Genomic DNA, 16,042 nt, shown 5'->3' on the forward strand with positions numbered 1-16,042 from the left:
TACGTAATAATAGAATATTTTTGTATTTATTGATTTATTACTTCCTTACGGAAGGAACTCCATGTTATGTAGTACATTTTTGGTATTATTAATCCATCTGGGACCATGATCGACTTAAACGAGGGTTGGCACATTGATAAAATTGGAGAACCAGTCATTTGGCTAGTGTGGTATTTCTAGTTAGCATTTCTAGTTAGCATCTAGTGATCTAGCGATCGATCCGGAATTTTCCTCATAACTGATATCATCATATCGAATGATATGATACGATACACAGTACAAATTTTAAAACTGTGTGGAAAGTTGTAGAAAACGAGGAAACTGGTTAATTGGGGTTTGATAAACAGATTGTAGGACCCTTTTACACTTTGACAAGTACCAGTCATTTTAACTGATATTCGTATAAGTAGCATTGATACAAAACTATTTTGAGTTTGAATATATAAAAAACAAAATAAAATTCATTATATTATTCTTTTAGTTATCGTTGCGAAAGTCATTACATCATTGCAGAAAAATATAGCATGAAATAGGAATTTTAAAAGAAAATTGTAAAATCCGTCAATTTGACTGGTGTGGTAGTTCTAGTACTAATCACGTGGCGCTACATAACATCTGCCTGGTGTTACTCCACGGGTTAACGGGATACTCAGGACCTTTGTTACGTACACAGTTTCCCTTCGACAAACTAAAATTAGAGTAGGGTTTTCTCGTTCGAGAAATCGATAACGAGTCGCGATTCCAAGTTGTTAATAATTGACAACGATAAGTGGTTTAAATATTCCAAGATACTAGGATTCTAAGTAGAATCGATATACTCAGGCTATTTAAGTTCATTAGGTTGGTTCAGAACGTTGATATGAAACTTGAGGAACGTGTAATAGTTATTAAAACAAGCAAAAACTTGTCTGGATATACGAAAGTCTAAATATCACATATTTTCCTCAGTAAAGTCTTTCCTGTTTTATCGACAGCATAGGTGTGGTCGATACCATTGTTCGCTATATTTGACATATTTAATTTAGTGACTTTAATTTTTTGAAACATCCTGTATAATAGGAATTTTGTAATTTCAAGTATTAGTTTCAAATAGATTCTACCTGCAAGTGTTTGGTCGCCTTAATTAAAATGTAATTCTAATAAATAGAGATCGAACTTTACTGTAAAATTTAATAAAAAAAATTCGAATGTATATTAGGATAAACTTGTAAAATGAATATTTTTATATTCACAGATGGTTTCGACATCGTCGTGAACGACTGTTACGCCCACAATGGTGGAAACAAGAGGATTCAGCTGATTGATCAATACGGGTGCCCAGTGGATGATAAATTGATCAGTAGATTTCGTGGATCCTGGTCAGAGAGTGGTCTCTTCGAGACTCAAGTTTTCGCCTACATGAAGACGTTTAGGTTCACTGGTTCACCTGCTCTATACATCGAGTGCGATGTCAGAATGTGTCACGGAAGATGTCCAGTATGTAGGAAACGAATCGTCATACAATAGATCGTTTTGTTAAAAGTCTTGATGTGAATTTATATGCCTGTTGTTATATGAATTATTCGTGATTGTACAGAGTCAACCGTGTCATTGGAGGAACGCCAAGAATGTGGCTAAACGTTCTTTGCCAGAAATTGGTGGCCCGTCGACGCCAGCGACGAGTTTGTCAGAGAACGTCAATCTGTTCCAATCGTTGCGTGTTCTACAGGAAGGCGAGGCAGATACGGAATTCTTCCAGAATTCCACTACAGCTTTCCGAAGTGGTAATTTCAGTAAATGATTCGACCTTAAAATATTCAATCCGTTATTCGAGTCATCGTTTAAACAAAACTTCTATGATTATGATTATTAACATTTTTATTCGTTTATATAAATATATTGATTATTGATGTCTTTTTTGCAGGATCTAGTGAATCCACGAACGACAGAGTGTGCCTTAGATCAACTGTTCTTAGTACGATCATAGGAATCGGTTGTGGCTTCCTCTGTCTAATGGCAGGGACGATATTAGCGATGTGTTCGAGAATTCGAAGACAGGCTAGGGAAAAACTTTTATCCGATAGCATAAGTTACATGACCCACAAGGGTAGGATCAACTAAACGCGGCCTCTTTGGACGTACAAGCGAATTTCTCCTCTTTTCCTTCTTCTTCGTGGCAACTCCATCGGTACAAGCGTATCGAAAGAATCACCGGGAAAATATTCTCTGTCGGTAATAAAGCGATCATTGCGTTTGTAAGAAGTGACGCGATCGGTAATAAAGCTAACAACTCGATCGATAAAAAAGGTATTTTCAATCAACGGTCGAGAATACAAATTGTGAGACGCAAGCAATACAAATGTAACTAAAAATTGTGTATTTCGGTAAAGCGTGAGATAGAAAATGAATAGCTAGACGAATAGCTAGAAAATGAAATTAGAAAAGTCAAAGAACATATATTGTGATAAATACGATTAGGCGTAGTTTTCTATTTCCTTTTTGTTTGTTTAATAGCTGATTAACCGTCGATAACAAGCGAAACGTAGTCGGGTAGATCGTGAACGATTGAACTCGTGTTTCCTTTTTACCTAAACGCTGTTTTTTTTTTATCTTTTTTCAATTATAATTTCTTCGTTTATTTTGCGTACAAGTGAGTTGCCGTCCGTAGATAACAACGATCAAAGGCGAATTTAGAAGTCGAGGATTTTGCCACGTTCTCCGTATCGAACGCGCGATTGAGAAAAATATTTGATGACAATCTTTCTCGGTCGCGCGAACGTTACTACACGAGATCAAAACGAATGACTAGATATACAGTCGTTTAATACCGTTTAATGAGATTCAGTACTTTAAGTATGCCTAATAGCATTACTCGTCATATTCAGGAACATAAAAATCATCGAGGTCTCGAGCTACAGCTGAACAAATAACTGATCATACTTTATATGCATGCCGTAACTTATACAAAAATTTAGAACAACGACCTTTTTTACAATTTCAAATCATCCTTTCATAGATAACATTATAGTAGTGTTCTCTTATATTTTAGATTGTTGGAAGAATTATTTCGCTTATGTTCAAGCGTCAAGGTTACCATCTTACCATTGACAAAGACAGTGAATAGATATAGCATGGGTAAGCCATAAATATTATGTCCTTTTCGCTCGTTCTCGTTAGATGTACTTCTTTTTCAAGCGTGTGTGAATGTGTTTTTGGATTAACCCTGCTACATTCTTTCGATTATTTCTCATCTAATTGTATTGCAATAAGATTGAACAAAATACTAAAAAACGCTTTAATGGTAGATACAATACAATGGTAGATACAATTGTTTGCTAAAGCGAGAAAAAGATTGTGATATAAAAATTCGAAAATCGCAGCACGGTTAAGGTCATTATCTCCTTTGTGAGAATTTTTTATTAGAGAATACAACGAGGCGTCCAATGTATTGGAATTTATGCGAACACTACTATATCTATCATATTTCAGATCTAGCTGTATCTCAGAGATATAATAACACGTTTCATAGTCGAAGTTTCTGAATGTTTGCGAACGATGCATTTTCGTATGATATAAACATCGCTATGCAATAAACAGTTACAATATTTAGGTTTATATTTTATATGCATAATGATATATACTCAGTGTCCAAATGTGTCTGGACTTCCTTATTTTTTTTTTTTTTTTCATGCTATTCTTCGTATTTTCTTGTTTTGTATTTTTCTTTTAATTTCTTCAATTCTCGAGAGGCAGGAGCATTAAAGAATTGCCAGAAGCCAGAGAACAGCCAGCGAGGATTAAATAATATTTTGCATCATATCGGGGGAGCCAAAGAAACGTAGCTCAGCTCTCGTCTTGATAATTTATTGCGAAACTTCGCCGAAGCATCCTGAATTCGTCAATCTGTGAAATATTAATTTCCCCTCCTGGTCGTTCCGGAAATATTTTTTTCTACATGTTCTTCAGATATACCGTCCCCCTTCCATTTACAATCGACAGCAATCAGAATCCACCTCCTCGATCGAATTACTTGTAAATATAGCAGCGTATGATCCATAATATTTATAATTAAGCTCGAGTGTATCAAGGTTTCCAATAAACTGTAGCAGGAGTATTTATTGTCTTTTTAAATAAACTTCATCGACTAGTACAATTTTTTATTCACAAACAATGTTATTATGAAAGTATTATTATATTATCAGTTCTATTATGAAATTTTCTATTTATATTATTACTATGATAGTATTATACCACGAGTGATATTATTACGAAAATATTAGGTAGATATTATTACAAGTATACCTGTCTGTAATTATGAGCTTCTCCATTCAGGGGTTTTTAAATTAGAATGTTCTAAAACAGCGTTTTTTATGATTTTTTTTAGAAGGGAAAGAAAGAAATGAAGTTTTTGAATTTTGAGGTATGATTTTATATATATTTAACGAATACAAAAATATTTTTTTTAGGTCTTGTCGTTGCAGTCTTCAATGGGCAGAAAAGATCCATCTCCTAATTCTTGACTGAAACAAAAAACCAAAAAATGGATTAAATTATTATATATTTTTCTTCTGGATGAATTAAACAAGTACGCCAAAAAGTTTATTTGAATAGTTGTTATAGTACCTTAAAGTTTTTAACATATTTTTAAACCCGCCAAAATTTTTAATTTCACAATTTTTTGTTAGTTCATCGAGAAGGAAAATATATAATAATTTTCCTTTTTTAGTTTTTCGTTTCAGTCAAGAATTACGAGGTGGATTTTTCACGCCGATTATAATTTTAATATATAATAATTATAATTATAATTTTTTTTACTTTAAACAAAATTTTTTTGTATTCGTTAAATATATATAAAACCATACCTCAAAATTCAATAACTTCATTTCTTCTTTCCCTTCTAAAAAAAAAATCACTAAAAACGCTGTTTTAGAACATTCTAATTGAGGACACCGGCTTCATAAAATTTTTCTCTTACGTTGGTATTACTAGTGAAATATCTGAAATTTTGGAAACGAAGGAGTCGAAAATAATTTCTTTCGGCGGTAAATCAGATGACTCACGTATCGCAAAGGATCGGTTAAAGAAAATGAATCTGGACGATTTCATACAAATACCGCGTTTCCAGGAACTAGTCCACCACCGATGGAGCGAAAAACCAGCGTGACGAAAAGAGGACTTCTACCTGGTTGATTTTGAAAAATTCGACGTGTCTCAGGATTACAATGGTCACGGCACGGAACGAATCGTATTTTCCAAACAGCATATCCTTCATCGAGATGCACCCGGTGCTTTCGTTTCTTCGAGCACACTCAAAGATCGCCGCAAATGGCCGGTTCATGGTGAAAAGTGAAAATCTACGCAATATCTCACCTGCAGAATGGACTGGCACCGCCATTTGTCGCTCGATCCTCCCTCGATAACGCAAGAAATATACGATAGTTCGTTGGTCTCGTTCAGGCTAGCGCATTATCGATGACTGCATTTTTGTTCGACAGAGGGAAACCTTTCAAATAGCTCTGGGACCCAGGCAATTAATAAGATCCTTCCTCTGTAGAGGATTTTTATGATTATCCTAGGTGGTCTGTTTTAGTTCATAGGAAAACGTATCTTATATAGATATACGCATAAATATCATAAAACTGAAAGATATCAAGGAAAGAAATATAACATTGAACGAAGAAAATATAAATATATTGGACATTCCAAATGTACATCATATCCTGTTAGAGAACATATTCTGATGTTTAGTCAACAGCGAAATCGAGAATTCTAATATTGATCATTGAAAATTAAGGAAACATCGATTACTGTCAAGAATTTTAGTTCAATTTTGAACAACATTGAACAACTTTCCAAACTTTCAGGAATATTAAACTTTTAGATTCTAGTTTTTGATCAAATTATTCCTACAACTGAAACTTTTGTTAATATTGAGTTGGTAACTGAGTGACTGTGTATCTTAAATAAGAAGGAAAATTCAAAATTTTTGCTTAAAAATATAACTTTATTCAATTAGGTATTGTCCGTTTTTGTCGATGAACTTTTGCTATCTTTCAGGCAGTGTCATAACTCCATGTTCATGAAACTTTTAATTTTTGTCAGCAGAAAACTGAATTAAATGTGATTTTACATCATCAGCGTCATTAAAATGTTTACCATTTAAGGAGTTCTGCAAGAAACGAAATAAATGGTAATCTGAAGGCACAAGGTTAGGATTATGTGGTGGACGTGACAACACATCCCAATCTAAGTTCCAATAATTTTTGGCGAGTGACCAAAGGTGTGTGGAGCTTTGCATTATATTTGCATTTGCTGGCAAACAGCATCCTTACTATTTTCCAATTCCGGCCGCTTTTCTTAAACTACATTGCTCAGTTTGGCGAGTTGTTCAATGTACACGTTTGAATTAATCGTTTGGTTTCTTGGTAAAAGTTCAAAGCACAGAATTCCTTTATAATCCCATCAAACTGACAGCATAATCTTTTGTTGGTAAGTCTCAGCTTTTGGTGTCCTCTGGGCTGGTTCATCTTGCATCACCCACGATCTGTTCCGATTAACCTTGTTATAAACTATCCACTTTTGGTCGCCAGCAATCGGTCGTTTCAGGAATGGATCAATTTCGTTGAGTTTCAGAAGCGAATCGTAGATGCTAATGCGCTGCGTCAAATGAATTTCCTTAAGCTGATGAGGGACTCATGAATCGAGTTTCTTCACATAGCCAAGCTGTTTTAATATTTTTTGAATGCATGTATGCGATACATCGAGCTTCTCTACAATCTCACGCGTTGTGCTATGACGATCTGAATCGATAATGGTCTTGATATGAGTCTCATCCACTTCAATTGGACGGCCAGATCGTTGAGCACTTTTCAGTGAAAAATCGCCAGAACGAAATTTGGCAAACCAATTTTGACACTGCCTTTCCTTCGGGGCTTCATTCCCATATACGGCACATAACTCCTCGTGTGTTTGTGATGCGTTTTTGTCTTTTCGGAAGTAATACCATAAAATATTTCTGAAATGCGCGTCTTGTTCTTCCATTTTTAAATTGAGATAAAAGCAAAACTAAATAACTAATCGATACAATTCTTTTACTGAATTAAAGGTGGAACTTCAAACAACAAGAAAACAATATAGGTTAGGTACTTTGAATACGTTGTCAAAACAAAAGAATGTGCTAAGACCACCTATTGACAAAATCCGGAATCACTTGGTTGCCAACCCAATAATTTTAGATAACTAGTATAATTCAGAGTTCTAGGAATATCAACTTTTTACCTAAAATGTTAACTTCGTTTCGATTCTGTGATCGAAAATCGGAGACAAATCCAAGAATTCTTCTTAGGAAAGGGTCGATTTCGCAGCGGAGCCAAAAGGGCGATCCAGCAACGCAGTAACGAACTGTCTCTCGGCGGCGAGCATGCGGCAATTAATCAAGCCGCAATAAATTAATTGCCGCTCAGGCAGGAATTAATTACCACCCCGGCAATAATTATGGCTAACGCAGAAATAATTATCGTGCGCCACGGCAACGCGTTGATCCCTCTGCACGACGATAATCCGCTGGTAATTCGATACGTACGTATATCTCGATCGATCCCTGGCTGTCGCTACTCTTCTCTTTTAAATCGCTTTTAATTTCAATAAAAGGGTGTCCGTGATAAATAAATCGTTGGTGAAACCATTTCGATGTTGCAGCAGATTAATGCATCTGGAAGAAAGATCGCAAAGCGAAATATCGCATCGCCAGCCACCGTTTCGCGCGCAGTTTTATCATCCTACCGACGCAAATGTCGTTTATTAATTGGAGCACCGATTAAGTCAAAGGGCTCGTGTATAAGGTGGTCGAAGACGTTATTCAAAAGCAATTCTCAATGCAATTCGTTTTATGGACTATGGTGCTTCGTTACGAAATGAAGTTTCCTTGCACGAACATTGCGGTGCCGGAAGAATTTTTGTTTGATGCGTTTCGCGTAGCATTAAAAAACATATGGCATGTAATGCAAAGTGGAACTGGTTCTCTAGATAAACAAAATGGAGGTTTATTCTATGGAATATAAAAAATAATCTTTTTTTTTTTATAGGTCTGACGATTTGGAGGACACAACATAAGAAGTAAAAGAAATTATAAAAATTTTGCCATAAATGCAAAAAATATAGTTCTTAATTCGCAAGATATTAAAAAGGTATATGTATAAAAATGTGGCACGAAAAATACATAATATGTCGCCTTTTTTTTTATAGGTCTGACAATTTGGAGGACACAACATAAAAAGTAAAAGAAATTATATAAATTTTGCCATAAATGCAAAAAATATAGTTCTTAATTCGCACAAAGATATTAAAGAAGTATATGTATAAAAATGTGACACGAAACATACATAATATGTCGCTTATGATTTTATTGTAATAATCTCTTTGATAATAATATATTTCATCTTCGCATGTACAGAGTCTGAGAGTCTACTAATCCCATATGGTTTGAAAATTAATAATATTTATTACACAGATATGTAGATACATATAATGAAGGGTATAGAATATTTTCAGCATCAACAAGCTTGCGAGATTGTAGAGTGAAACGTAGCCGAGAAAATTTTTATCAACAACGTGCACATTATAAATTTTAAAGTTACGTTAGAAATTTTTTACGAGCTACAGGGATGAGAGAGAGGAATATCATGAAAATGCATTCCTAGGAATGGTTCAATATTTCAATCCAATGCGGTATCTCGCCGCGAATTCAAGCGTGTACTTCTGGACGTGCAACTTCCGGTTGGAGAAACGCATCGTTGCACGAGGGCGCAGCAGCGGCGAAGAAGGGTGCCAGCGGATTTTATCAAAATGAAATCTCCGAGGATAATAAATACTCGGTTATCGGGTTTAATCGAGTTATCATGCGATGTAGAAACGACGAGGTAGCTTCGTTGGCTAGGATCCATGAAAATAGGGTGTCTTTGATAAAACCGGAAGAATATCTATCGTTTTTGTATCAAATTATACTTACACATTCAGAAAAGATTTTGCTGCAAAGTTAATTTAAATTTGATTCTTATTTTAATCTACACTCTTTGAATGAAAGATTTCAAAGTAATCTAAACTATTCTTAATTTTTCTAACAATGTATATACTACTATTCTGCTATACTATAGTATATATACTATATTACTATACTACTATACTATACTATAGTACATATACTAATATATTCACAGGCTGAACATTGTTCTAGAAATAATTTCTAGAATCGAAAATCTAGATACTTATAATATATGCTGTATTCTTTAAAAAGAAGAAATTGCAAAAATTTGGAAACCGCAACTGCATTTAAATATAAAGTATTTGTACTAATGTTATCGTAGGATTTATTTATTCAGAAATATTAGAAATTAGGGTTTCCAATGATTTCTATCTTAATAAGTTTATTGATAGATGCATCTATTTACAATGGATTAACTCTTAACGCTGCGACTTTTAATTGTGAATATCGACCGGCAACTTCAACTTATTCTCATCGTACTTCGACTTGAAAGTTTTTAAGTGTCAGATTTTAAGTGCTACAATGACCTATAAATAATAATATTAAAGTCATTGAAAATAATCTTTATTCATCTCAGAAGTAATATAATTTTGATTACAATATTTATATTAATTATAATTGAGTAATGTGTGGAATTTTTTAAAATATTCATTGGGATGTAAACCGGGTGTGCGTTCACAGGTCTCATAGTACTCACTGAAGAGTATTATTTTTTATTTGTAAACAATTACCGATAACGACTCAAAAATACATTTGGAATAGAGCGTCGCACATCGGTGGTGCTTGAGAGGCACACGTTAAGGGTTAAACAGGAAACGATGGTTATTTAACGTAAACTAAATACAGTAACGTGCAATAACTAAGCAACTAAATGGATAATTCACAACTCAAAACTAATAGTTAACGATTGATAACAACTCGGCAACTCTTTCTTGACTCAACTCGCAGCTCTTCACAACTCGACACTCAACTCGCAATTCCTCACAACTCGACTCTTAATTAACAAATGCCGATTAATTCGTCTTTCTCCCTTAAGCATCCCTTTGTCTTTTTTCATATCCCCACCACGTACGTATTTCGTAATCGTTCGAGAGCATGATCACGTACTACAATAGTTATTTATTCTTCTTCTATAATAGTTAGTTATGTCTTCTTCCGCGTAACTATTCGACTGAAGGACCAAGGACACATTGATGTTCCGCTTGGCCTATTGAAGTTTCCAGACCCTTTTGGCCTGTCGGCACTTAGGTTTGTCGCAACATTGTTTATAGATCATGTTTAGTTTCATAGTTCATAGCTCATATAGTTCATGTTTAATTTCATAGTTCATATAATTCATAGTTTATGTTTTTATACATTTCCCTAATTCTATTAATCTCTTCAACTATTCAAGCATCATATATCCTCATTTGATATCGCTTTAGCAATTTTGAAAAAAACAAAAACCGTACCCGAGACAGACAGATTTTCCAATATATTCGATTCGCGTTTAAATACATTTTATTACAATTAATACTAAAAATAAAATAGTGCATCAACAATACATCCAAATTCGATATCATGCAGAGAGTGAATCTAAGCGAGCTAAATAACTATTGTAATTCAACTGATATTTCTTAGGCGATCTGTCCACGATACTACATTATAGTTATGTTTTTATACATTTCCCTAATTCTATTAATCTCTTCAACTATTCAAGCATCATATATCCTCATTTGATATCGCTTTAGCAATTTTGAAAAAAACAAAAACCGTACCCGAGACAGACAGATTTTCCAATATATTCGATTCGCGTTTAAATACATTTTATTACAATTAATACTAAAAATAAAATAGTACATCAACAATACATCCAAATGTATACCAACAATACATCGACACCATGCAGAGAGTGAATCTAAGCGAGCTAAATAACTATTGTAATTCAGCTGATATTTCTTAGGCGATCTGTCCACGATACTACATTATAGTTATGTTATGCGTAGTTATATTACGCAACTCAGCAACTGTGATTGTCCATTCTTTTTTCAAAACTCGATGCGCCTCGATTTCAGTGCAATCGTTTATGTGTTCCATTATGTGTCTGTCAATTATCAATTCGAAAGCACTAATTACATAACCCGACATAATATTTCTCTTAGCATAGCCAGTAGGCCCTGCGATATCCTTGAATATCATACGAACGAGTGTCCTACCCCTAGATCCGCCTGCTTTCAATTTTATGCACTGTGTCCCGTCAATTACAATTTCAATTTCACCTATTACATTTTGGGATATGCTTGGAATACTCGTTCTTTCATCCTCGGAGTCAGAACTAAAAAGAATAAGCATCCTTTTCTTGTTATGACACACTTTCAAGAAGTGTTCCTCTTCACTATCCGAAGATCCTTCTATCTCTCCACTTTCAATGTATTCAGAGCTTTCACTGTCAGCTTCGCTTTGGCCTAATTCATACTGATCTTCTTCGGAGGTATCCTAATCTTCATTGATGTTGACAATTTTGTTTAATATCTTATTATATCTCTTGGATTTACTCATGATTGCTAGAAAAGGGGGATTGTTCAAAATAAGAAAATACTGTGCCCAAATTCAATTATCCTATTGTAAATACTTACAATAAGTGGAGACAATAATGCGAAATGTCTACGATAACTGAAACTTTTGCACACTGTCTTTGAAAAACAAATTGTTTATGAAATCAGCTAAGCCGTCAATTTGACGGGTCCCGTAGAGATAGGTATACTACATACAGATTTCGAAAATTAGAAAGCCTAGGAAAACATAATTTCGTGTATAAATTCTTTAGATGGAATGATTAATTTACGATGCAAAATGGTTAAAATTGATGCTATGGTTTTTGAGATATTTCATTTCGAAGTTCAAAATCTGTCAAATTGGCGAATTCCGTAAACCTGGTGTTAATGTTATTGTTATTTTTTTAATGATAATTTAAAAAAAAGACTTTTTATTTATTAATAATTTATTTACACGTGAAGCCTAATATTGTTCCTTTCAGACTTAATTTGAATAAATCGATTTTTTAATGAAAAATGCGTATTTTCGTTTACCCGTCAATTTGACGGGTCCCGTAGAGATAGGTATATACGAAACGCCCGTAAACCTAGTGTTAAAATTAATGCTACAAATGAAGTAGCACATCAACAATACATCCAAATTCGACACCGTGCAGAACGAATGTAAGCGAGCTAAATAACTATATCTAAACTTTACTTGAATCAATCGTCCATAATTATAGTTCAAATATATTTAAAGGCTTAAAACTTGTTCAATTTGGTCGGAATGGAAAATAATCGCAGTGGCAATCGCAAGTAGTCGGGGAATCGGGAAACTGAGTGCGTTGCGGTATTATATGCAGCCTTCGGTCGGCGATAATTCAGCAAACGTTGCCGCGCACAGACCTAACAGCGATTCCGGTCGGACATAACTTCCGCGAGCCGCTATCGCGGAACTCCACACCTCTACTTTATTAAGTGTACACACACAACGTAGTTCACCGGCCCAAGAGATACTCGATACGCAATGATACCAAGTGCCGAGTAGGTAAAGAGACGTTCGTAAAATAATGCATCGCAATCCATCGACTCTGTTTGCAACAAGTTCAAGAGCAAATCGCCACGAAAGAACGAGTAATCGTAGAAGCTCGATTACTTCTCCGGATAATTACGAAATTATTGAACACTTTCGAGATTTATGGAACGATACATTGTAAGATAACTCGAACAAAACTACTATCTATTATAATTTTTCTCAGATTTACATACATTCTATTTGAAACTGTTTACTTAACTAACTTTATATCATCTTTATTTTCTATTAATAAAGTTACTTTAATTTCACCTATCTTATAATCTGTGTTTCAGTTTTAGCATTAAGGATTACGTACTTTTGTCTCTATTCGCGTTTGCTGTTGTAGAACAGAATTGTTTATTACCAAGTGATAATATCTAACAAACGCTTGGATATAATAATTACAACGCTTTTAATTATGCAAAAATGTGCAAAATGCATGTAGCATGGAAAATTGTATAAAATATTCAATGTGCAAAATGCTTATAGTATGGAAAATTGTATAAAATATTCAATGTGCAAAATGCATATAGCATGGCAAATTGTATAAAATATTCAATGTGCAAAATGCATATAGCATGGGTAATTGTATAAAATATTCAAAGTAAAATATCTACTTGGTACAATGTTATCTCCGTTTAAATTCTTTAGCTATATTTATAAAATATTGTATAAAATATTCAAAGTAAAATACTTACTTGCTGTAATATTATCTCCGTTTAAATTCTTTAGCCATATTTATAAAATATTGTATAAAATATTTAAAGTAAAATACTTACTTGCTATAATATTATCTCCGTTTAAATTCTTTAACCATATTTATAAAATATTGTATAAAATATTCAAAGTAAAATACTTACTTGCTATAATATTATCTCCGTTTAAATTCTTTAATCATATTTATAAAAATATGAATTTTCATAGATATTTACAGTCCAAATAAATTCAACTTGAAAGCTTTCCAACGAGCCAAACTTTCCTCCGCTCCAAAACGCCGAGACATCGTTCAAAAACGATTGTGTTTGCTGAACAACACATTTATACGTTATTTTACTCGATATTCAATCGATAAAACGCGCCTCGTGCGCGTGTAATATACATTTACCTGTGCAAATACTCGGCAACCGTAGATAACGAGCGAAATATGGCATCGCCGATTTTCGTCAATCCTCGGGATCGGAATTTTTCCGTGCTCGCGTTTACCTTTGATTAAATCATTTCATCAAACATGTTCGACTGGTTCCCGCTATGATCTATGTATAAGCGAGATTACCGGTTCAGGAGAGAAAGAGAGAGAGAGAGAGAGAGAGAAAGAGAGTATTCGAGGCTGGTCGGCAGATAAAATCTGATGGATGCTCCTCGCCGATTCTCTCCGTGACGTATCTGCGGATATAACTCAAGGACCCTCGCGTGATTTCGCATGATTACCAGGAGCAGGATAATGAAAAAGTCGTGGGAGAAAAATACGATCAAGGCATTCGTGATCGAGTACAAAACGTTTCGATTGAGAAATGGTAAAATGGTAAATGATATAGAAACTTAGCACCTCTCTTTCGCTCAATTGATTTAACATTATTGATAAAATTTCACTTGTCGCTAAATTACACTTGTTATTATATACTATATGTTAGTAGATACTAGGAGATTGTGTTAGAAAATCGGAACACTGTTCCAATGGAACAAATGGAAATTTGCAAGTTACAAATTATTCGATTACCTTGTCTAACGTAGAATTATAAAATTATAAAAAAAGATAATCTATAACCGCTTCAAGGGAGTGTCGTGAATTAGAATGTTCTAAGACAGCGTCTTTTTGTGATTTTTTTTAGCAGGAAAGGAAGAAATGAAGTTATTAAATTTTGAGGTATGGTTTTATATATATTTAACGAATACAAAAAAAATTTTTTTAAGTAAAAAAAAAAATTATAATAAATTTCTAAGCCTATTTCGTGGGCGTCTTGTCGCTGCAGTCTTCAATCGGCGGAAAAGATCCACCTCGTAATTCTTGACTGAAACAAAAAATCTTCAGATATACCGCCCCCCTTCCATTTACAATCGACAGCAATCAGAATCCACCTCCTCGATCGAATTACTTGTAAATATAGCAGTGTATGATCCATAATATTTATAATTAAGCTCGAGTGTATCAAGGTTTCCAATAAACTGTAGCAGGAGTATTTATTGTCTTTTTAAATAAACTTCATCGACTCGTACAATTTTTTATTCACAAACAATGTTATTATGAAGGTATTATTATATTATCAGTCCTATTATGAAATTTTCTATTTATATTATTACTATGATAGTATTATACCACGAGTGATATTATTACGAAAATATTAGGTAGATATTATTACAAGTATACCTGTAAACTCCCTAGAGTTCATGTAGGATAGGGATTCTTTTTGTTTTACGGGTAGCACGACAGGCTGTGTTTGACGGACAGAGCGATCTTCCTTTGTTGTTTGGACGACCATTTGAAGAAGCACGTGTTCCCCAAACGGACGGACAGAGAGGTACATTAGAGAGACAGACAAGGTTACAGAATAGTTGTTTAAGATTTTAAAGACTGAAGATTTAAGATTTAAAGACTGAAGAAGAAAGATCGGTAGCTCAGGACGTTGAAAATCGATTCTCGATTTTCAGGTAACATTGCACCAAAGACTTATTATTTCCCGTTTAGATAATCATCGTTATTGATTGTTATAGACGCATATTAATTGTTGTTCATTTTTGTATTTTATCAAATCACTTCATAATAAAAAACTCGATTTTCAGATTTCAGAATCGATCCCTGAATTATCCAATTATTGAACCTTATATACCTGTCTGTAATTATGAGCTTCTCCATTCAGGGGTTTTTAAATTAGAATGTTCTAAAACAGCGTTTTTTGTGATTTTTTTTAGAAGGGAAAGAAAGAAATGAAGTTTTTGAATTTTGAAGTATGGTTTTATATATATTTAACGAATACAAACAAATTTTTTTTAAGTAAAAAAAAAAAATTATGACAGATTTTTAAGCCTATTTCACGGGCGTCTTGTCGCTGCAGTCTTCAATCGTCATGAGAGATCCACCTCGTAATTCTTGATTGAAATAAAAAACCAAAAAAAGATTAAATTATTATGTATTTTCCTTCTCGATGAACTAAAAAAAGGACAGAAAATAGTATGAAATTAACAATTTTGGCTGGTTTAAAAAAGAAATGTATTTTTGAAAAGAAAAAATAAACTTTAAGGTACTATAACAATTATTTAAATAAACTTTTTGACTAACTTTTTTCATCGAGAAGAAAAATATATAATAATTTAATCCTTTTTTGGTTTTTTGTTTCAATTAAGAATTACGAGGTGGATCTTTCACGCCGATTGAAAACTGCAGCCCATGAAATAGGCTTAGAAATCTGTTATAATTCTTTTTTTTATTTAAAAAAAATT

General features: G+C 33.7%; 1 protein-coding gene and 2 long non-coding RNA genes across 5 annotated transcripts in view; 2 read left to right on the forward strand and 1 right to left on the reverse strand.

Annotated features, from left to right (window-relative positions):
* The window catches only part of LOC126919399 (uncharacterized), an 86,401-nt gene extending 83,111 nt beyond the window's left edge, over positions 1-3,290 (forward strand). For both annotated transcript variants that reach the window (XM_050728603.1, XM_050728602.1), the window contains exons 9-11: positions 1,235-1,476; positions 1,577-1,763; positions 1,904-3,290. In XM_050728603.1, the coding sequence (XP_050584560.1) occupies positions 1,235-1,476; positions 1,577-1,763; positions 1,904-2,100 (626 nt within the window). In that variant the 3' untranslated portion in view covers positions 2,101-3,290. The remainder of the gene's footprint in view (positions 1-1,234; positions 1,477-1,576; positions 1,764-1,903) is intronic.
* Positions 3,291-3,308: 18 nt separating this feature from the next.
* Positions 3,309-5,769, forward strand: LOC126919480 (uncharacterized). The gene is made up of 2 exons (XR_007711667.1): positions 3,309-5,021; positions 5,105-5,769. It is a non-coding gene; the product is annotated as an uncharacterized LOC126919480 (long non-coding RNA).
* The window catches only part of LOC126919458 (uncharacterized), a 251,512-nt gene continuing 241,118 nt past the window's right edge, over positions 5,649-16,042 (reverse strand). For both annotated transcript variants that reach the window (XR_007711634.1, XR_007711633.1), the window contains exon 2: positions 5,649-6,537. This is a non-coding gene — a long non-coding RNA (uncharacterized LOC126919458). The remainder of the gene's footprint in view (positions 6,538-16,042) is intronic.

The sequence above is a fragment of the Bombus affinis genome, chromosome 8, assembly GCF_024516045.1.
Source record: "Bombus affinis isolate iyBomAffi1 chromosome 8, iyBomAffi1.2, whole genome shotgun sequence".
In the NCBI taxonomy this organism is placed as follows: domain Eukaryota; kingdom Metazoa; phylum Arthropoda; class Insecta; order Hymenoptera; family Apidae; genus Bombus; species Bombus affinis.